The 23,984-nt window shown below is 44.6% G+C and overlaps 1 protein-coding gene across 1 annotated transcript; it reads left to right on the top strand.

The window, feature by feature from the left end:
• Positions 1-20,091: 20,091 nt before the first annotated feature.
• LOC125533873 lies at positions 20,092-20,942 on the top strand. The gene is made up of 2 exons (XM_048697203.1): positions 20,092-20,288; positions 20,347-20,942. The coding sequence occupies exons 1-2, from the start codon at positions 20,141-20,143 to the stop codon at positions 20,790-20,792; spliced, it is 594 nt and encodes a 197-aa protein (XP_048553160.1). The 5' UTR covers positions 20,092-20,140; the 3' UTR covers positions 20,793-20,942.
• Positions 20,943-23,984: the final 3,042 nt, after the last annotated feature.

The raw sequence follows: 23,984 nt of genomic DNA, 5'->3' as shown, positions 1-23,984 counted from the left end.
TTTTAGGATCACTTCTTGGTCATAGTTGTTCGACCGTGCTTTTGCCTTCTCTTCTCGCTCTGTTTTGTGTATATGTTAGCCACCATACATGCTAGTCACTTGCTGCAGCTCCACATCATACCTTTACCTTACCCATAAGCTTAAATAGTCTTGATCGCGAGGGTGTGAGATTGCTGAGTCCCCGTGACTCACAGATACTTCCAAACCCAGTTTGCAGGTGCCGATGTTACCGAGTAGGTGACGAAACCAAGCTCAAGGAGGAGCTCAATGAAGATCTTGTCCTTGGTGTTGTTTCGTTCTAGTTGATCAGTAGTGGAGCCCAGTTGGGGTCGATCAGGGATCTGTGTAGCATTTGGGGTAGTCTTCTTTTATTTTGGTTCCGTAGTCGGGCCTTGATTGTATCTGGATGATGTAATGCTTTATTCATGTATTTGGGTGAAGTGGCGATTGTAAGCCAACTATGTATCTTTTCCCTTATTGTATTACATGGGTTGTTTGCAAAGATTACCTCACTTGCGACATTGCTTTCAATGCGGTTATGCCTCTAAGTCGTGCTTCGACACATAGGAGATATAGCCGCATCGAGGGCGTTACACAAAGGTTGGTACTCGCCCACTGATTTCATCCATATGATTGAGCTTTGTCATCTCTATTGGTGTTGTGCTACTGTTTAGATACTGTCATGAAAATGTGGTATTGTCCTTGAGAAGTGCTTCATCTTTGTTGTTTTAAATATTTCCTTTCCTTTTTTTCGAGCAAACAGGGATGCTAGCATTTAGTAGTCCTCTTGTCTTTGCACAACAGGATCATCTTCCTTTGAAGAAGAATATGGAGTACGTGAAGTGACTAGTTCCGATTATGCCAGGATGAAGAAGCCCTGTCTATCTTCTCATCAGAAAGAGCAGTTGAAGGATGGTTACATTACTCCCCACAAGACCAAACTAACTTCAGCTCAGAAGGACTGACAAATCTCCATCTTTTTGTTGTGATGCGCGAGTACAATATTGTTCTAGGATTCTTTCTGGTGAGTTCCATGTTTCTAAAAGTGTGCTCTACATGGACCATGTATGTGCCTGTTGAAACTGTCAATTCATAGTACATTTTGCTTTATACTAATCACTTTTTTGTATTTGTGCAAATAGGGGTGCTCATCTTGATTTCAATGGGAACTGCACAAAATGTTCATGAATACATCGAATCATTCATTTCCACCACAAGAAAGGTGGTGCCGATAAGTTCAAGGCATTGCAACATATAAGGGAGAAATCATACAAGCTACGCGCGAATTTGGTTGATTTTGGTGGAACTGCACAAAAAGAACAGCTAGTTTATTTAGCATGAGGTGCCATGTCAATGTCCGAACTGATGGCAAACCCTGCCCATTCCACAATCATAGGCATTTGATATTTTGGAATGGTACAACCTTGTCAAATTTTGCTCATTGATTTTAGCAAGACATGCGTTTGATATTTTCGAATGGGATGCCCTTTGCTGTCAGCAGCGTCGATCAATTTTTTTCTTTATTCTTTAGTTGTGAAGTAAATATTGCCTCTGACATGTGAGTCGCTGAGATGCATAATCATCGATTGTTTTGAATGTTCTCTATGAATTGCCAGGCCTGTGTGTTTGATTGCAATGTACAGAAACGCTAAAAAGCTGCTCAAACTCTTTGTACTCCTTCTGTTCCTTTTTACTTCGCACATTGTGAAAGTGCATACTTTTTTGTATAAGATTGGTCAAAGTAGAGATACTTTGACTGCAGACAAAACTTGTATGCATACTAGAAAGGACCAGAGGGAGTACATGTGAAACTGTTGCAAACGAGGTGATCACCCTGGGAATAATGCTAGTACGTATTGTTTTGCATGTTCATCCAATGCCAGTGATACAGGAATTCGAACTAATCAAAATAAATTCATTCATACACGGTCGGATTTCATATAAACATGCCGGATTTCATTACATTTCATACATTCTTCAACTAAAAAGGGGTGCGCTGGAGGTATAATTAATTAACCGAAGCTACCCACATGTGTCCCGCTGAGCCGAACAGAAGCTTCAGTGACTTAACTCAGGTGCAGTTGCATAACTGACATGTGGCCTGTTGGGCCCACGTGTCAGTCAGCCAACTGCACTAGCAGTTAAGTAGAAGCAGTGTTCTTCTCCAGTGCAGCTCTTCGACTCCACGTCGCCGCCAAGAAGCTAACCGGCCGTCAATGGTCAACCCGCCTAGCTTGGCTTCAACCGGAGGGTAGCAGCGTGGCCTTACTTGGACCCGAGCGGCGGTGACCTACCATGTTCTACTCTTCCTCGTTTTCTTTGTGGCGCGGCCTCGTTGGCAGCGGGGCGGGGCCTTGGCAGAGCCGGCGATGTCCTCTGCCTCGTTGTTGGCGGGGCGGGGCCTCGGTGGAGCCGGCGATGTCCTCTGCCTCGTTGTTGGCGGGGCGGGGCCTTGGTGGAGCCGGCGGTGTCCTCTGCCTCGTTGTTGGCGCCGCAGGGCCTCGGCGGAGCAGGGCCTCGTCGACGCCAGCGGAGCGGGGACTTGTCGGAGACGGCATTGTTCTCTGCCTCGTCCTCGGTCTCGCCAAACAGCGCCTCGCCCGCTTCATCGCCCTCTTTGCTAGCCTCTTCGCAGGCGGCCGCAGCCTCCGCCACCTGCATGCGATACCGCCAGCGCTCGAGGCGGCCCTTGCGGGCAGAGCGGTACGAGTCGAGTAGTGCCTCCTGCTCCGCCCGCTCCGCGGTGATCTGCTCCTCCGCCTGCAAGTGCTCCTCGAGGAGATGGTGGTTGTAGGCGGCGTCGGCCTGCGCCTCCTGGAACTGCTCCTCACGCATCTGCCTCACCTTGTCCATATATTGGGCACGGGCCTTGCTGATGGTCATGGTGCAATGCACCAGCGAGGATGGCACGGAGGAGGGGGTTGGCGCCAGATCGTCGACTACCATGTTCTCCATTGGGACGTCGTCATCCTCCGGCTGCCTGCCGGCCAGCCGGTCGGCAGCAATGGCTGCCATCTCCTTGTGTTCCGTCGTCCGCCCGTCCCGAAGAGCGCTGGAGTGCGAGGAAACCATGGTGGGCAGTAGTGGTGTGGACAGGAGAAAGGCAACGGATGCGGATGACTGCTGCTATGGCCGGCGCAGCAGTTTATATAGCAATGGTGGGCGAGCGGAGGGACGGACGTGTGGCGCCGAAGTAGCCGCCTCGGCAACCGCGTATCATTAATGTGGGCGGCAGATGGACGAACGGATGGCACTTGTGTCGTTTGAAGGCGGAGCAATCGCCTGCACCGGGAAGCGGGGAGGGCGGCGCTGACTGTTCCGGGTGGAAAGCGCGCGCGGGCGAGGAGATGACTTTACTTGGAGAGGATGACAATTGGGACCCACCAGGTCGATAGCCTCACGTACGCAAGTGCCTCCTTATTATATATATATAAACTATAATTTATTTTGCTTCCTCCTGGTTTTCTGACATCACGGTCCCACACCATTGTCAACCTATGTAGTACTCCCTCCTTTCCGGTTTATAGGGCTTATCTCAAAATTTTAGTTTTTCCATTTTATAAGGCTCAATTTGGTTGTTCCCCATCACATGTTCAGACTTCAAGGTGCATTAAATCATTGCATGCAAGTATTTAAGAGAAAACTGACCAATGCATGCATGCATTGCAATTAATGCATTCGTAAACATAATTTTTTAGGAAAACAAGAGTATTAATTGGGTGCTTTTGCAAACTACAAAAAATATTCCACCACTCATCATCTACCTTGGTTGGTGAGATTTTTGAATTGAGGGAGTAGTCAATAAACGAGAGAATTGCACAAGAAGCGGCCGATAGCTGGGACCAAGCAGCTCGAGCGGTATTTGTGTTTTTGAGGTGTGAGCACTGCCGAGTTTTTCGATGTTTAGCCCAGATATTAATTTTTCTCCTCTGAATAACAACGAAAACATTGCTGCAGCTATTAACTGGGCGGGCTGTGGCCCGTCCAGCCCAGGCCAGATATCCAGTCCAGATATTAATTTTTTTCAAGCTGAAAATGGCTAGCCCAGCTATACTTTTTTTAGGAATACCCAGGCAAGGTCGAGTTTTTATTCTCCGCCACGCTGGGCTGCAAATCTTTCCTAGGAGGGATGCATTAGGCTTAACAAAAAAATGGGCTTGAAGAAATAATAAATGGGATGTAATTATAAAAACTGGGCAGTAACTATAAAATATGCACCAAACACGTGATTACTTTATAAAATATTATTTTTGGATATTGAAAATTTTAATTTCATTAATTGTTGCTAGTGCAATGTTTCGTTGGATTTTTATGTAATATAAATTTATATTGAAATTGTATTTAATTTGACTAGAAATTTTAAAAATATTTCGGATCCCATCAAAATGTGGGAAAATTTATTGAATTCTGTTTTGAACGGTTGGTTGAAATGGGATGTTTTAACAAACTGTAAATGGGCTGTAGTAAATTCCATTAGAATTCAAAAATGGGCTACACATTCTTACAAATCTCAAATGGGCTATAAGTTCTCTGCCACACACTTCTGGCCTTACTAAGTTGACACGTCCCCTTAAAAACAGAGTTGACGCGTATGCAAGGCTTTGTCAACTTATAGTCAACACACGGTTCTAGCAGCAGTGGCCGTTGGATGTCCATCCAACGGATGTCGTGCTTCTTCTTCAATCTCGGATATTCTAACTTCACCCGCCCAAAAAATGATTCCTCCCCCTGACATCTGGGGCGCACTGTTTTGGAAGCTGACCTGTGGGCCTACTAAGTTGACGTACCAAGGGCTTTGTCAACTTAGTCAATATAAACGATTGTAGCTGCAGTGACCGTACGATGTCCATCAAACGGCCGTCGTGCTTCTTCAACCTCATGTCTTCTTGCTCCAGACGCCCAAAGCAGCGCCAGTCGTGCCGCCTGCTCCTACCTCCCATGGCTGGCTGTGTTGCCGCGGAGGCCTCACCGCCCCCTACTACTCCCACTGCTGGCCAGACCATCCCTCCACTCACCCACACCCCCTGTTATTCTACGGCGACGGGAGCACAGCCGAACCAGTGAACCCTCGTACTCCTCTCCGCGTGTGCATCCACTGTCGCGTCTTCCCCGGCTCCGCGTCGTCCCCTTCCTAGGCCTCGCCGTCGTCCACCGCCCTGGTGCTCTCGGCGCGGCGTGGTTAACATGGTCAAGAAACGACTTCCATCGGACGTGGACTGTACGTGGAGAGGCTGACAGCTGGGTCCATGGCAGCCGCAAGGAAGTGCCTCCTTATTACGCGCAAAATAATTATTCCTCCACCTGACAGCGGGGACCCACCGGACGGGCCACCGTATTTTGCGAAAAAATGATTCGCCCCCTGACTGCTGGGACCCGCGAGCTACATCTTCGCATGCAAGGAAGTGCGTTCAGAAAAAAATGATTCGCCCCCCTGACTGCCTGGACCCACCAGCTACATCTTCGCACGCAAGGAAGTGCGTCCAAAAAAAACGATTCGCCCCCCGACTGCTGGGACCCACCAGCTACACCTTCGCACACAAGGAAGTGCGTCCGGGCAAAAAAACGATTCGCCCCCCTGACTGCTGGGACCCAGAATAAAGAGCATTCATTTTCCCACAATTCAGTACTTTGCATTATTTAATGGGAAATGTATAGTAGGGAAGCAAGACTATAGTACGCTTTGTGCTCCAGACTTGAGCCTCATACACACCGTTCTCACCGGTGAAAGGAGTTATAACCTTGGAGCGATTGTTGCACGCAGACTGCAGCATAACGCTAACAGTGGCTATTTCTATGGTGGAATATATGCCACACGTTTAGCACGAGGGCTGGGTGTGTCACCTTTGCCCTTTGACCCTATCCTACCCATGGAGTATTTAGACTTTGATGCTTTAAAAAGTCATAAGATCCTCAAAGGAAAAATTCACAACTTCACTTACAATTTGTTGTTTAACAATACATCTGTTGTGCACACATATTTGTCTGCGTCTGCTCTTTTTGACTATCACAGCAAAGGAAGGTATTTTGTTCTTGAGAGCGAGGCCCGAGCTCACAACGCAGCAGTGGAGGCAGCACGGCAGGCCGAGGCATCCGCATCGAGAGCCTCCGTGATCTACCATGCCGACTACTATCCAGATTACTGACTGTTTACCAAGTTAGTCCAAAAGCCTAAGCTTGGGGAGTACGTGTTTCTCACCAACATTACATTCATGTCCACTTATTCATTTGTCGGTGCTCACACTTTTTCATTGTATCATCCATGCTTAATTTTATTTTCTTGCTTTCTTCTTGTGTGTTTGAAAAACCAAAAAAAAATAGTTGTAGTTAATTTACTTTCTATGCATGCTTAGTTGTAATACTAAAATAAAAACCCAAAAAGATTTCCTTGTTCTTCTTTTGCTTGTTGGGAACTTTCCCGTGTTAATAGTTTTTCTCGTTTTTGTTTTTCCCTTTTATTTCCTTGTTCAAGAAAACCAAAAACTCCAAAAATATTTCAATGTGTTTTCTGAATTTATTTTCTTTTTATTCAATTCGTACCGAGGAGAAGACCACGATCAAAATGTTGAGTGGCTCTCATATGAATAACTGTTGATCTAATAAAGAGCCCATTTTACCTTGTCTTCTCCTGTTGAATAAAATGTTTTGTAGATTCCAGCTTAGCCCACGGCACTCTTGCACTATTATTATTTTCATATCATTCGGTCGTGCAAATGAAAGGCAATAATGACAATATACGGTGAACTGGCCGTGGCGGAGAGAAACGGGTATGAACTCGACTTGTTCTGTTTGTGTAAATATATTTAACCTAGTATCCATGATTTAGCCCATTATGATTAAACATGTTTGCAATGACAATTAGAGATTATAGTTTCTCATGCCATGCATAAGTAGCTAGGAGTGGATAATGACTTATCTTGGATATCAACATTGTGTTAAAATGATTGTGATGTAGTATGATGATATGGTATCCTCCTCTGAATGTTCGGGTGACTTGACTTGACACATGTTCATGCATGTAGTTGAATCAAAACCAACATATCCTCTATGATATTTATGTTCATGGTGTTCATATCCTACTCATGCTAGTGTCCAATGTTACGTATGCATATTGCATGTTCATGACCGTTGTTGCTCTCTAGCTGGCCGCTTCTCAATCTAATTGCTAGCCTTCGCCTGCACTAAGTGGGAATTCTGCTTGTACATCAAAAACCTTGAACCCAAAAGTTATTCCAGATGAGTCCACCATACCTACCTATATGCGGTATTACCCTGTTGTCCTAAGTAAATTTGCATGTGCCACCTCTAAAAACTTCTAATAATTATCCTTTTTGTGTGCCTGGGTCATTCATGGAATGACAGGTGGTGGTCGGTATCTTCCATGCTAAGCGGGTTATTCTCAGGTCGAGTGTTTATTCACTCGCCATCGCATGACAATAGGATCATTCTTTTTGTCATTATGATTTCTATGCATATTTGAATTTTCTGAGTATTTAAAGTGTTTTCCAACCCAAGGCAATATATTTGGAGTGGAGATAATATGACTTCTCCCCTGTTAATTATATTTAGAAAATGTTAAATGATATTATCTTGAGTTTACAGAAAGTATTTTGGAGTTGTTGAAACTCAAAATTATTTTATAGTTGTTACAATGCTCTTTATATGCTTGTATTGCATAATTGTTGTTTTCTTTCAAAAGTGCATTTGTGTTTAAAAAATGTTCACTATTTTACACAGTAGCAGTAACATTTTACTGTGTTCTGGTAGTTTTGTTTTTAGATTTCATTTAGTTAAATTTAATTCTCATAGCAGAGTTTAAAAAAATAAACCGCATGCACTGTGCCGTCGGGCAGCACAACCGTGGCCCAGCTTTTCCTCGCCTACGCGCGTGCTAAGCGCCAGCAGGCCGGCCCATTCTTTCCCCGCGCACAGCCGCAACCCACTCCACAGCCTTTTTGTTTTTCCCTTTCACCTCTCTGCCGCTGACCGCCCTGGCCCGCATGTCATCTTGCCCGCATCGTCGTGTTCTTCCCGAGCACTGTTGCTCACTGAACCGCAAACGGATCGATTCGATCGATTCTTGACCCGTAGGCCACGGTATCTGATCTATATAAGATCCCAAACCCCTCCTTGCCCGATTTTTGGCCAAACCGTCGCCTCCCGTGCCCAGAGCCGCCGATGCGATCTCGTCGGAGTTCCGCCGTCCAGGAGCTCTTCATCGGTCGATTTCGTTGCCACGAGTAGGTTAAGATCCCCATCCTCGGTGCCGTCTCCTTTACACCGATGTTCTATACCCTCCAGACCCTTCCGTTTACTCAGAGATGCTCTAGGACGAGGTCTGATATTTCCGCCTGAGAACATCCCAAATTTTCCAATTTGGTATGTTAATAGGATCATTCTTTTTGTCATTATGATTTCTATGCATATTTGAATTTTCTGAGTATTTAAAGTGTTTTCCAACTCAAGGCAATATATTTGGAGTGGAGATAATATGACTTCTCCCCTGTTAATTATATTTAGAAAATGTTAAATGATATTATCTTGAGTTTACAGAAAGTATTTTGGAGTTGTTGAAACTCAAAATTATTTTATAGTTGTTATAATGCTCTTTATATGCTTGTATTGCATAATTGTTGTTTTCTTTCAAAAGTGCATTTGTGTTTAAAAAAAGTGTTCACTATTTTACACAGTAGCAGTAACATTTTGCTGTGTTCTGGTAGTTTTGTTTTTAGATTTTATTTAGTTAAATTCAACTCTTGTAGCAGAGTTTAAAAAAATAAACCGCGTGCACTGTGCCGTCGGGCAGCACAGCTGCCGCCCAGCTTTTCCTCGCCTACGCGCGTGCTAAGCGGCAGCAGGCCGGCCCATTCTTTCCCCGCACAGCCATAGCCCACTCCACAACCTTTTTGTTTTTTTCCTCTTTCACCTCTCTGCGCTGACTGCCCTGGCCCGCATGTCATCTTGCCCGCATCGCCATGTTCTTCTCGGGCACTGTTGCTCACCGAACCGCAACCGGATCAAATCAATCGATTCTTGACCCGTAGGCCACGGCATCTGATCTATATAAGATCCCAAACCCCTCCACGTCCGATTTTTTTGCCAAACCACCGCCTCTTGTGCCTAGAGCCGCCCGTGCGATCTCGCCGGAGTTTCGCCGTCTAGGAGCTCTTCATTGGTCGATTCCGTCGCCACTAGGAGGTTTAGATCCCCATCCTCGGTGTCGTCTCCTTTACACCGATGTTCCATACCCTCCTGACCCTTCCGTTTACTCAGAGACGCTCTAGGACGAGGTCCGAGATTTCCGCCGGAGTTCTCCGACGCCGCCGCGCCATAGTTGGAGAACCGCAGCCAGCAGAGGCCACCCCGTCACCCGGACGTCTCCGACCTCCCTGCCGTCGTGCACCTCTTCCTCTGGTCGGTCCACCATCACCGGAGATTCCCTGTAGTCGTCACCGTCGTCGAGGTCCGAGCCGCCGAGGTCCTCTTCTCCAAGTCCGGTGGCCGCCCAGCCCTGTCTCTCCGGTGAGCAATTCTCAACCGTCCGGTCTCCATCCAACTGTTGATAGTGGATGGCATATGTTTTTTTCTTCTGCCGAACCGTTTTTCTCTATGTTGTGCCATTCGCCGTTTAAGCCTCCCAGTGGACAGGTAACAGCCAACCCACCAAGTGGCACGTCCACAGCAGCCGCGGCAGTTCTTCCCAGAATGCTATTATGGCATAATTTGTCTTTGCAGATTCCATATCATATGTTCGTTTAGGTATATCTTGAGATACGTAACTCGAAATTCATTGATCTTTTTCCTGTGTACTCGTAGAGACCAGGAAAATACCATAGAACCAAAACTTCACATTTTTTAACTGTTTAAATTTGAATTCAAACTTCCGGAGGCCATATCTTTCAAACCGCTTATCCAATTTAGTTGATTCTTTTTGCATTGTGATCCTACTAGCATGTAGATAAGATATACCTACTGATGTGTTCTGTTATTTAAGATTTTATTTGGATTCATTGTTGTTGGCTTTATTGTGATTTTTATGTGAGTACGGTTTATTTATCGGTGCCTTCGTTGAACGTATAGATTGTCCAAAGTGTGAAGCGGATCAGGATTGATCGTTAGAGTACTTCAACAATGTTCAAGGCAAGTTTGCACTTTGATTTTGCTTATCCTATATTCTGCTATGCAAGTGTGATTTTATGCTAAGATATATGTTTGGCCTAGCCGTGTTGTCATGTTTTGGTATTGATTGTATTATGTGTTGGTGTGATCAAGTTGCTATGGTAGACGTGGGCATGTGTCGAGTTATGCATGGAAGTGGTGAGCGCACTTGAGTTGTCGGGGCTTTTTCTCATGTGAATGCATCACTGGCTGAGCGCTCTATTGTCCCTAGAGAATGCGCCAGGACTGAGCACACTTGAGACATCTTGAAGATCTTTGTCATCTGTGTTGTGTGCACCTTGCCTATGCAATGGAGGTAGGTGAAGGTAGTTTTACGCGAAACTAAACTTGAGTGTTTTGTTTGTCATACCTTGCATGTAGATGTAGGTGCTATATCATTTACATGTGATTTGCCAATACATTCAATGTATTGACCCTTGTGGCTGCAACTTATCATGTTGCAGGATTTTCAGATGATTAGTGAGATACAGTAGGGTCGCGAGTCTTCACTCAGCAGTTCGCTAGTGGGCATTGATGGGACTCATCGTTTATTATGCTACATTTTCCGTTGTTATTATTGAATAAAGCTAGCTATGTGCTACTTAGTTTGTAATACTGTATGAATTCTGGATCATACGTTATAGTAAATAATGCACTTGTTATTTGGTATTCACATGTATTGTGTGTGCTAGCAAGTCGATCCAGGGACTACCACAGTAAGCACAGAGACATCGAATCTTATCAGATTCGGGTCATTACACTTATTTACGCAAACAAGAGCAAAAGAGTTCGTAAAAATGTTTCTTTTTCACTTTCAGTTTATCAACTAAATTGCTTGAGGACAAGCAAAGGTTTAAACTTGGGGGAGTTGATAAGTCTCCAACGTATCTACTTTTCCAAATGCTTTTCCTCTTGTTTTGGACTCTAATTTGCATGATTCGAATGAAACTAACCCCGGACTGACGTTGTTTTCAGCAGAACTATTATGGTGTTGTTTTTGTGCAGAAATAAAAGTTCTCGGAATGGAACGAAACTTTGTGAGGATTTTTTATACAATAATTAAGAATTTCTAGAGCCAAGATCCACCGGAGGGGGGCACCTGGGTGGGCACAACCCACCAGGCCCGCCCTCCTGGCGTGCCCAGGTGGGTTGTCCCCGCCTGGTGGCCCGCCAGACCCTGAAACCGACGCTATAAAATCCTATTTTTCCAGAAAAAATCAGCGAGAAAGAATCATCAGGATCCACGATACGGAGCCGCCGTCACCTCTTGTTCTTCATTGAGAGGCCAAATCTGGAGTCCGTTTGGGGCTCCGGTGAGGGGGATCTTCGTTCTTCATCATCGCCAACCCTTCTCCATTGCCAATTCCATGATGCTCCCCACTGGGAGTGAGTAATTCCTTTGTAGGCTCGCTAGTCGGTGAGGAGTTGGATGAGATTCATCATGTAATCAAGTTAGCTAGTTTTGTTAGGGCATGATCCCTAGTATCCACTATGTTTTAAGATTGATGTTGCTATGACTTTGCCATGCTTACTGCTTGTCACTTTGGGCCCGGGTGGCATGATTTCAGATCTGAACCGTTTATGTTATCATCATTGTATCCATGTTCTAGATCCGATCTTGCAAATTATAGTCACCTACTACGTGTTATGATCCGGCAACCCCGGAGTGACAATAGTTGGGACCACTCCCGGTGATGACCGTAGTTTGAGGTTCATGTATTCACCGTGTGTTGATGCTTTGTTCCGGTTCTCTATTAAAATGAGGCCTTAATATCCCTTAGTTTCCAATAGAACCCCACTGCCACGGGAGAGTAGGACAAAAGATGGCATGCAAGTTCTTTCCATAAGCACGTATGACTATTTACGGAATACATGCCTACATTATATTGATGAACTGGAGCTAGTGCCGTATCGTCCTAGGTTATAACTGTCTCATGATGAATATCATCCAACAAGTCACCGATCCAATGCCTACGAATTTATCTTATATTGTTCTTGCTAAGTTACTACTATCGTCGTTACTGTTGCACTTGTTACGAAACTACTGTTATCACTGTTATTGTTACCATTGCTGCTGCTACTAATATCAAAACTATCATATTACTTTGCTACTGATCATATTGTTGTAGATAATTAATCTCCAGTGTGGTTGAATTGACAACTCAGCTGCTAATACCTTCAAATATTCTTTGGCTCCCCTTGTGTTGAATCCATAAATTTGGGTTGAATACTCTACCCTCGAAAACTGTTGCGATCCCCTATACTTGTGGGTTATCATAAGCATATACCCAAACCTGCCCCAAATGGGACAAAAAAAATTACCACGGCATATTGATGCCGCACCACGATAGCATGCGAAGTTTCATGAATTTCAGACGAGCTTTGGATTTACTAGAATTTAAAAACCATGTATGTCAATGTTTGCGGCTGAGTGACGGTGGCAGGGTGTTTGACATTCATTCCCATTTCTTGCATGGGACCTAAGCATGCAACCAAGGACACAGATTTGAATTTTCAACCAATTTATATGCATTAGAGCATGTGCATGTAGTTCAAATTTGAATTATGCACATGAATGCATTGAAAACTCAGTTAATGCATAAAAATGTCCAAACGAACCCTGAAAAATCCCAAAAATTGACACAACATTCCTGTTTTTCTATGTTGACACGAGAAAAAAATTGGAAGCAATAAGAGGCAATGGATATCGTTTCGTCCCCAAAGGTGGGACGTTCCCTATCGAAACCATCAGGCTTATTGTGAGAAGCTCTGGTTTGTGAGAAGCATATCCCCAAACCTGCCCCAAATGGGACAAAAAAATTACCACGGCATGTTGATGCCGCTCCATGATAGCATGCCAAGTTTCATGAATTTCAGACGAGCTTTGGATTTACTAGAATTAAAAACTAGGTATCTCAACGTTTGCGGCCGAGTGACGGTGGCAGGGTGTTTGACATTCATTCCCATTTCTTTCATGGGACATAAGCATGCAACCAAGGACACAGATATGAATTTTCAACTAATTTATATGCATTAGAGCATGTGCCTGTAGTTCAAATTTGAATTGTGCACATGAATGCATAGAAAACTCAGTTAATGTATAAACATGTCCAAGCGAACCCCAAAAAATCCCAAAAATTGACACAACACTTCTGTAGTTCTATGTTGACACTAGGAAAAAAATTTGAAATCAAGAAGAGGCAACGGATATTGTTTCATCCAGAAAGGTGAAATGTTCCCTACCGAAACCATCACACTTGTTGTGAGAAGCTCTGATTTGTGAGAAGCTTATACCCAAACCTGCCCCAAATGGGACAATATTTTTACCACGGCATGTTGATGCCGCTCCATGATAGCATTCCAAGTTTCATGAATTTTGGATGACTTTTGGATTTACTAGAATTACAAAAGAAAGTACGTCGACGTTTGCCAGAGAGCCACGATGCCGTGGTGTTCGAAATTCATCCCCATTTCTTGCATGGAACATAAGCATAAACCCATGGACACATATATGATTTTACAACCTATGTTGGTGCACCGGAGCATGTGCATGTAGTTTAATTTTGAACTGTGCACCTGAAAAGGCTAGAAAACCAATTTAATGTATAAAATGTCCAAATGAACCCTGAATAATTCCAATTCTTTTATGACACACATATAGTTGCATGTTCGATGCAGATAAAAGGTCTAGCAATTCAAACACCATCCATTGTCACTGCATCCCCATTATGTAACTCAAATCAAGATGAAAAATCAACTAGATCACACATAGTTTATTATCACCAACCGTGTGAGATGCAGTACAAAATATCCTGGAGCACCGTCGGTGTATAGTATGCCTATGGCTTACGCGAGACGGTGCGTCGGCTATAGTCCACAGCTAGCGTGTCAAGCACACTAGCTCGCTCCCCAAATATCATTTCACTGTTCAATCGTCGTCGGTGAAAGATGGGGACGTGGACCCGCGTCGTGAGGGCAACTTCGGCGGCCCACTCTGGCGAGAGCGCGGCCGCAGCCGCCATGCGCATGCTAACAAGCTGCATGAGCGCGGCCGCAATCTGCGACCGGGCGGCCAAGGCAGCCCAAACGGCCGCTGTTGCTTCTCAGGTGGCGGCACCAACATCTGTCTCGGAGATAGCAACTGGCGAGAGTGGCACAACAGTTGTCCGTTCCGCAGCGGCGGCCTTAGCCCTGATGGAGGCCGCCCACGACCATGTCGAGGTCGCCCACACCCAGCTCGTGGCGGTCACCACACAAATCGAATGAAACTTCTCCAACAACGGTCGGCAACCCACGGCCGAAGAGTTGGCAATCGCCGAGAGCGTTCAAGCAGCCGTCCGTTCCTTCGTCGCATACCTTGCGACGACGGAGCCCGTCCAAGCCCAGATCGCGGCCGCGCACGCCCAGCTCGTGGCGGCCTTTTTCAAAAAGATGGCGGACGCGGATGGCGAGATGCTTGCTGAGTATGGTGCGATGGATGCCATGGAGCCCCTTCCCCAGGAGACCGTGATACGTCTCCAACGTATCTATAATTTTTTCTTGTTCCAAGCTATTATATTATCCATCTAGGATGTTTTATATGCATTTATATGCTATTTTATATGATTTTTGGGACTAACCTATTAACCTGGAGCCCAGTGCCAGTTTCTGTTTTTTCCTTGATTTTGAGTTTTACAGAAAAGGAATACCAAATGGAGTCCAATTGACGTGCCAAGTTTTGATGATTTTTTGTGGACCAAAAGAAGCCCCCAAAGTATAAGAGTTCGGCCAGAAGAGTCCCGAGCCGTCCACGAGGGTGGAGGGCGCGCCCTACCCCCTGGGTGTGTCCCCTATCTCGTGGACGACTCGAAGACCCCCCTGACATGAGACCTACGCCAAAAATTCCTATAAATACAGAAACCTCCAGAAAATAACCTAGATCAGGAGTTCTGCCGCCGCAAGCCTCTGTAGCCACCAAAAACCAATCGGGACCCTATTCCGGCACCCTGCCGGAGGGGGGGTCCATCACCGGTGGCTATCTTCATCACCTCGGCGCTCTCCATGATGAGGACGGAGTAGTTCACCCTCGGGGCTGAGGGTATGTACCAGTAGCTATGTGTTTGATCTCTCTCTCTCTCTCGTGTTCTTGATTCGGCACGATCTTGATGTATCGCAAGCTTTGCTATTATAGTTGGATCTTATGATGTTTCTCCCCCTCTACTCTCTTGTAACGAATTGAGTTTTCCCCTTGAAGTTATCTTAATGGATTGAGTCTTTAAGGATTTGAGAACACTTGATGTATGTCTTGAATGTGCTTATTTGTGGTGACAATGGGATATTCACGTGATCCACTTGATGTATGTTTTAGTGATCAACTTGCGAGTTCCGTGACCTCGTGAACTTATGCATAGGGGTTGGCACACGTTTTCGTCTTGACTCTCCGGTAGATACTTTGGGGCACTCTCTGAAGTTCTTTGTGTTGGTCGAATAGATGAATCTGAGATTGTGTGATGCATATCGTATAATCATACCCACGGATACTTGAGGTGACATTGGAGTATCTAGGTGACATTAGGGTTTTGGTTGATTTGTGTCTTAAAGTGTTATTCTAGTACCAACTCTAGGATAGATCGAACGGAAAGAATAGTTTCGTGTTATTTAACTACGGACCCTTGAATAGATCGATCCAAAAGAATAACTTTGAGGTGGTTTCGTACCCTACAATAATCTCTTTGTTTGTTCTCCGCTATTAGTGACTTTGGAGTGACTCTTTGTTGCATGTTGACCGATTGTTATATGATCCAATTATGTTATTATTTTTGAAAGAACTTGCACTAGTGAAAGTATGAACCCTATGCCTTGTTTCAACGCATTGCAATACCGTTTTCGCTCACTTTTATCATTAGTTACCTTGCTGTTTTTATATTTTTAGAATACAAAAACCTATATCTACCATCCATATTGCACTTGTATCACCATCTCTTCGCCGAACTAGTGCACCTATACAATTTACCATTGTATTGGATGTGTTGGGGACACAAGAGACTCTTTGCTATTTGGTTACAGGGTTGTTTGAGAGAGACCATCTTCATCATACGTCTCCCATGGATTGATAAACCTTAGGTCATCCACTTGAGGGAAATTTGCTACTGTCTTACAAACCTCTGCACTTGGAGGCCCAAAAACGTCTACAAGAAGAAGGTTGTGTAGTAGACATCAAGCTCTTTTCTGGCGCCGTTGCCGGGGAGGTGAGTGCTTGAAGGTATATCTTTAGATCTTACAATCGAATCTTTTAGTTTCTTGTTTTATCACTAGTTATTCTATAAAAGAAAACTACAAAAATTGGAATTGAGGTTGCCGCATATGCTTCATCTTTTTAATGTATTTCGTAAAAATAAGGATTCTGATAATTGTGCCAAAGTGTTAGAAGAAGAATGTATTAAAATGTTTGGCACTAAATCTTTGGATGATGAGCATGATTGCAATGTTTTTAGTATGAATTCTTTGAATATCCATGATGCTAATGATATGCAAAGCCACAAGCTTGGGGAAGCTATATTTGATGAAGATGATATTTTTTGTCCCCCAAGTTTTGACGAGCAAATTTATTATGATGAAAGAATCCCTTCTATCTATGATGATTATTGTGATGACACGTATGCAATAAAGAATAATGATATCCATGAAACTTGTCATCATGATTTTAACTTTCAATTGGATTATACCTCACATGATAGTTATTTTGTTGAGTTTGCTCCCACTACTATTCATAAGAAATTTTCTTATGTAGAGAGTAATAAAAATTATATGCTTGTAGATCATGAAAAGAATGCTTTATTTGATGGTTATATTGTTGAATTCATTCATGATGATATTGAAAATTATTATGAGAGAGTAACATATGCTTTTACATATTGCAATAATATTAAGTTTCCTCTCTATGTGTTGAAAATCTTGAAGTTATCCTTGTTTTACTTTCCTATGCAAGTTGATTCTTGGTCCCACAAATTGTTTGCTCACAAAATCCTTATGCATAGGAAGTGGGTTAGGCTTAAATGTGCTAGTTATATTCTACATGATGCTCTCTTTATGTTTCAATTCCTATCTTTTATGTGAGCATCATTATTATCATCATGACTAGCTAAGGGCGTTAAACGATAGCGCTTGTTGGGAGGCAACCCAATTTTATTTTTGCTCTTTGCTTTTTGTTCCTGTTTAGTAATAAATAACTCATCTAGCTTCTGTTATGATTGTATTTTTATGTTTTAATTAGTGTTTTTGCCAAGTAAAGCATTTAGGATCTTCTTGGGTGATTGTTGTTTGATCTTGCTGATAAAAATAGAAAGTATGCGCTCATGAAAATAATTATCATTTTTTACCAGAGAGCGATAAAATACCAATTCCAACTGCAGTAGATCAACATACTTTTTATCTTGGTCTTCCTAATTTTTCAGAATTTTTGGAGTTACAGAAGTATTTAAAATCTCCAGATTACTACAGCCTGTTCTGTTTTTGACAGATTCTGTTTTGCTTATTTTGATGAATCTATGAGTAGTATCGGAGGGTATGAACCATACAAAAGTTGGAATATAGTAGATATTACACCAATATGAATTTAGAATGAGTTCACAACAGTACCTAAGTGGTGATTTATTTTTTATACTAACGGAGCTTACAAGTTTAAGTATTGTGTTGTGAAGTTTTCAAGTTTGGGTAAAGATTCGATGGACTATGGAATAAGGAGTGGCAAGAGCCTAAGCTTGGGGATGCCCCGAATGGCATCCCCTCTTTTGTTTTCGTTCGTCGGCAACTTTACTTGAGGCTATATTTTTATTCACCATATGATATGTGTTTTGCTTGGAGCCTCATTTTATTTTCTTTTATTTTGCTTGCTGTTTGAATAAAATACCAAGATCTGAAATTCTTAAATGTTAGAGAGTCATCACATAGTTGCATAATTATTCAACTACTTATTGATCTTCACTTATATCTTTCGAAGTAGTTTGTCGTTTGCTCTAGTGCTTCACTTATATCTTTTAGAGAACGACTGTGGTTTTATTTTAAAGAAATTAATGAACTCTCATGCTTCACTTATATTAAGCTTGGGGATGCTTGATACGTCTCCAACGTATCTATAATTTTTTTATTGTTCCATGCTATTATATTATCCATCTAGGATGTTTTATATGCTATTTTATATGATTTTTGGGACTAATCTATTAACCTAGAGCCCAGTGCCAGTTTCTGTTTTTTCCTTCTTTTTTGAGTTTTACAGAAAAGGAATACAAAACGGAGTCCAATTGACGTGCCAATTTTTGATGATTTTTTATGGACCAAAAGAAGCCCGCGAAGTAAAAAAAGTTGGGCCAGAAGAGTCCCGAGCCGTCCACGAGGGTGGGGGGCGCGCCCTACCCCCTGGCGTCGGTCTCACGTCAGGGGGATCTCCGAGTCGTCCATGAGATAGACTTACACATATGAGCACCTTCATTCAAGAGACTGGGCTGACATATTTTGAGATTGGCGAAGTCATCACATGCACCTCGTAGTCAATGGGCACGGCATACCACTAAAAAAATAGCACAGAAGAACCTGAAATAAATGCGAGCACATGTGTAAGTCTATGACTTGAATCCCGATGAGTTGATTCCATACAAACAAAATACCAAGAGCAAGTATAATAAGGTGACGTAGGCGGGCTGTAAGACTTTAAATATTATATCTTTGCTGAGTTGGATGAGAGAGAAGAGGGGAGAGAAGGTCATCGGGTTGTAGACGACTGTAGCACGGGCTCCAAGAAACTATGTGAAAGTGTATGGTGGGCCATATGATAGAAACATAATATTTTCTTGTAGCTCACTACTACTCCCTTCGTTCCTAAATACATGTCTTTCTAGAACTTACAATATGAACTACATATGAATGTATATAGACGTAGTTTAGAGTGTAGATTCACTCATTTTGCTTCGTATGCAATCTATATTAAAATCTTTAAAAAGACTTATATTTAGGAACGGATGGAGTATATATGTTGACTATTACGTTGGTTACAGATGATATGGCTACAAGTTATAACCATCAGTCGGCTATATTATTAACCATACTCTAACCATCTGAGCTGAGCTAGGCTTTGTTGGCATACGTTAGTCAGCTAACGGCAAGACATTCGTCCGTAGTGGCGGAGCTACACCCCAGGCCTGGGGCCTGGGCCTGGGCCCGGGTTGTGGCAGGAGGATCCTTCTTTGACTGTAATGGTATTGTTACTGTTGGTCGTTGTACATTATTGTACTTCCTCCGTTTCTAAATATAAGTCTTTGTAGAGATTTCACTATAAACTACATACGGATGTATCTAGATGTATTTTAAAATATAGATTCATCAATTTTGCTCCGTACATGGTCTATAATGAAATCTTTTCAAAGACTTATATTTAGGAACGGAGGAAGTAGCAACGAAGGAGGCCTGGGGCTCAGCGCTAGCCTGGCTCCGCCCCTATTCGTCCGGCCCACTCTGCTAGGTACGGGTCCGCTTAAAATGACCTCGCGAGTTACTGGTGCGTATGCGCGTGCGTGCAGACCTGTATTACGTGGAGGACCCAGTGACCCGTGCTTCCTGGCCAAGAAGTGCTCGTGTTGTACATAACTGCATGAGTACAGCACAAAGGGCAGAATGAGGCCTTTCTCTTCCCGGCCGTGGTGGATTGATGTGCCCGTGCGTCGGCCGAAAAGTTGGTTGGAAACCAAACCAAGGCCCGTGCCAGGGTTTCAATCAGTCTTTGAGTTTGTGAGATGAATCAAAACAGAAGAGCGGCGTACTTATACGCAAACGAAGCAAAATGGATTTCCGTATCTCGCCTGATCTCCCAGCTGCCCCAGCGTGCGCGCACTCAATGCGCGCCCTGTGTATATCCTCCTCCTCCGCTCCTTGTGCCAGTACAAATAGCGCACGCACAGGCGCCACTAGCCCTGTACAGTGACACGCTGACACGGCACCTTTGCAGCGAGTGATCATGGCTGCTCGTCTCCCTCTGCTCTGGGCTCGTGGCCGCCGCGTCCTCCTTCTCGCCGTCGTGCTCTCCCAGCTCGGCGCGCTCTCGTGCCAGACCCTCCGCGGCTCCGTCACCTGCCTCGGCTGCCCCGCGGGCCACCACCTCTCCGGTACGTGACATGCATCGTCTGATCGTGGTGACACTTTGCTCAAATGTCCATGTACCAGGTGTGGTCATGGGGGTGGAATGCAGCGGCGTCGACGGCGGCGGCGCGGGCCCGCACGTCGTGGCGCGGACGGACGGCGGCGGCAACTTCAGTGTGGCCGTGCCGGAGTCGGTGCCGGCCTCGCGGTGCGCAGCGAGGGTCCTCGGCGGCACGGAGCAGCTCTGCGCGCCGCAGAGGCTCACCGTCGCGCGTGTCGTCGCTGCCGGGCGGCCTGGCTCGTACGCGCTGGGATCCCGCCTCGCTGTCTTCACAAGGTGTGAAGGAGTCGTCGCGACGATGTCCGCCGGTGGTGGCAGCGGCCAGAGGTCACCCCTGACCCCGAGGCTTGCACCGCAGTTGCCCTCGCCCAGCGTGCCGCCGCTCGTTGGACGCAGCAGCCCACCCTACGGCCTGGGCATCCCTCTCATCTACGTCTTTCCTTTCATCCCAATCATTGGCATCCCCTAAAATGAACGTAGCCGCCTTCTCCTTGCGGTACTCGCCTGAGTATTTTGTTATTTTCTTTCAGCCAAGTTTGCAGTAATCCCTAGCCATCCATGTCAGTGAGGTCACCTTATGTATGAACAACGACCAATAATGTGACTGTGAGTCAGCATGTTGCGACCAAATATTCTTCTCATTACAATCATTCTTTAGTGTGTGATAGCACTGAATTTCCAAGATCGACCCAAAGACGAAGGTTTAGAACTCGAAGAAACTTAAACACCATCAATGAAGGCATGCAGTTAAACAGTCCAAAAAAGAAGAGTGACCGAACTTGTGATAATCTGGTACTAGCTGGTGTAGTTGCATATGTTGCACTGCCAAAGTGGAGTGACAATCGGCGAACTTTATCAGGAAGTAGCATTGCTGTTTGAGAATAAATCCACTACAGTGATGAAGTTCTCTTCAATAGACTTGTATGTAATAAAATCAAGAACCATATGATGGACTGAATAAGACAATAGATCATAACTGTAGTTGATATCCATAACTTGGATCAGGCCCATACAGACAAGCTCATCAAAATAGCTTCTTGCAACTTCCTCCATGTCTTTCCCTAACTGTGCACATATAAAATCCTCAGCTAGCCATTGCTTCATCAAATCATCCTTCAAGAATATGTAGCCCTCTGGACATGTACTAAGATAAAGCAGACATGTCTTCAAATAATGTGGAAGACTATCAAACCTAATGTCTCGATGGAGGGGGCCATTGTCTCGTCAAGCACAACCAGGGAGATCGTCGTTGCCACTCTTGACCCGACGGACGATACGCCGGAACTCGTCCTCACCACACCATCGTCGTTGCCCACAAGGTCTACCACTGAAGAGGACGCTGTTCGCTGTTCTCTCTGTTCAGGAAGCGACAACACCAATCCACATTCCCTCCTTGAACGCGCGGACGGAGGGCCAGGAGGGCACGCCCATCTTCATCCCGCGCATGCCAGCGCTCCTACCTTCCCCTATTGCAAGCTCCACGCTGCCAAGGGCGCCGAAGGCAAGAAGAAAAACTCTTGCAGGGGTTTCTGGCCTCCAGCTAATTCGACACAGCCCGCGGCTTCAAGCAAAGAACAGGAGCATGCCAATCGCCAAGCTTGCGGAGAAACTCCTGTGTCACCGGATGGGCATCGTGGCCGAGGGAGAGCTGATCACCGAGGCGGCAATAGAGAAATTTGCCTTACTGTTCAAGGGGCGCCTTCTTGACATTGCAATTGCTGCTCTTCGAGCCCTCTTCAGGCTTGACTGCGATCTTTCTGCTGCTGTTGAAGACGCTCTAGTCCAACATGGGGACAAGGAGGCCTGGACGCGAACGACGCCGGCCATGAGCGACACATGATCTTTGTGTCTTTACTGCTTGATGTATCCCTGGTTCAGATATGTTAGACAACAATTTATCCATACTTTGCTGGAACGTGTGTGGACTTAATTGCCCAGACCGGCGTGCTGCTGTTCACGAAACCATTGCCACATCATCCTGTAATCTTGTTTGCATCCAAGAATCGAAGATGCAGACCATTGACCCGTTCATCGCTTCTTATCTGGGCGGTCAACGCCTCATGTAATATCCCAAATTTTTTATTTGAAATGTTATATATAGATCATCTATGCATATCATATTTTACTGCATTTCATTTCGTGATCCTCAAAATCCTAAGCAACTCAAGGACCCTCGGAGAGAGTTGGGGATTTCATTGCTTTCATATTTGAATTTTATCAAATATTGAAACGAGGATTTTGGTTTTAATTATTTTTCTCTCCGAAAATATTTCATATTAAAATATATGAGAGGAGATAATATGACTTCTCCAAAATAATTGAAAAATATTGGAGGAAAAATATTAAAATCAAATATTTGATTTATTCGGATTTTATTGCCATTTTATTTGCATTAGAAAAATTGCACGTTTTTCAAAATTGCATTTTAAGGCCAAAAAATGTTCATCTCGTTCTAAATATTTTATTTAGACGATGAAAATTTGTTTTGGTATTTTTAGATTTTTATTTTATTTTCTAGATTTATTTAAGTTCCGGCGAAATTATTTAAAAAAAAACACTCAGCGCCCGACTGGCCCAAAGCCCAGCCGAGCCGGCCTGCTAGCCCCGCGCCGCCATCTCCCTCCAGGAGACCGGGAGGCCGCCGCCGTCGCGACCCCGAGTCCGGCCGGGACTCCGCCTCCCCGCGCCGCTTGCCTCTTCCCCAAGCAGCCCCCCTCCTTAAACCCCCCGCCACTGGACCCCCACCACCACCAACCCCGCCGCCTGCCCCGCCTGCAGCGCCGCCGCCGCCTCTGTCGCGCCGCGCCGCCGCCCGCGCACCCCGCCGCCGCAGCCGCTGCCCCGCCTCGCCGGACCTCGTCGAAGGTATACGCCTTGCCGGAGCCGCAGCCCCGCCTCGCCGGAGGTATATGCCTCGCCGCCGTTTGTTTTTTTAAAACCGATCCGGGTTTTTTTCGAAACCCTAGTTCATTTTTTTTCAGATCGGTTCACCGGTTTTCTCGGTTTAGTTTATATAGCGGACGTTCGTCCATACGTTCGTTTTAACGAATGGTTTTCGCTCGTTAGTTACAGACAGCGAACGTTCGTTCGTTAGCCTGTTCGTCAGTTTTATTTTTTTTCAGATTTTTCCGCGATTATTTTCGATCGCGATTTCTGATCTGATTTTCGTTTTAGTTTATCTTTTCGCTCGTTTATCAGAATCAGGTGATTCAAACGCCTAGATCTTCGTCTCGAAACCCTTTTTCTGTTTAATCAACTTGAACAAGATTTTGGTACTGTAAAATTTGACTTTAGTTCAGATTAGTAAACGGATCTTGTTTCTTTCGCAGTTTGAGTTTCGTTGCTCCGTTTGATTTGATTCTTTTCGCAAACCAGAGTTTTTGAGTTTCGTTGCTCCGTTTGATTTGATTCTTTTCGCAAACCAGAGTTTTTAAGTTGAACTTTCTGGTCAATTCTTCTTATTTGAGTTTTACCCGTGCTTCTTTGCTTGATTGCTTATGTATGCTATTGTTTGTTCGCGATAGAATTCCCGGAGTGCGAAGCGTGCTACTACGAGTCCCTAGATTTTACGGATCGTCGGCAAGACAAGTAACACATTGATCATACTCCTTTCATACCCAGTTTTTATGCATTACTTCCAATCCTCAAGCATTGCATGATT

This window comes from Triticum urartu, chromosome 2, assembly GCF_003073215.2.
Source record: "Triticum urartu cultivar G1812 chromosome 2, Tu2.1, whole genome shotgun sequence".
NCBI lineage: Eukaryota > Viridiplantae > Streptophyta > Magnoliopsida > Poales > Poaceae > Triticum > Triticum urartu.
This window is presented reverse-complemented; position numbering and strand designations above follow the sequence as displayed.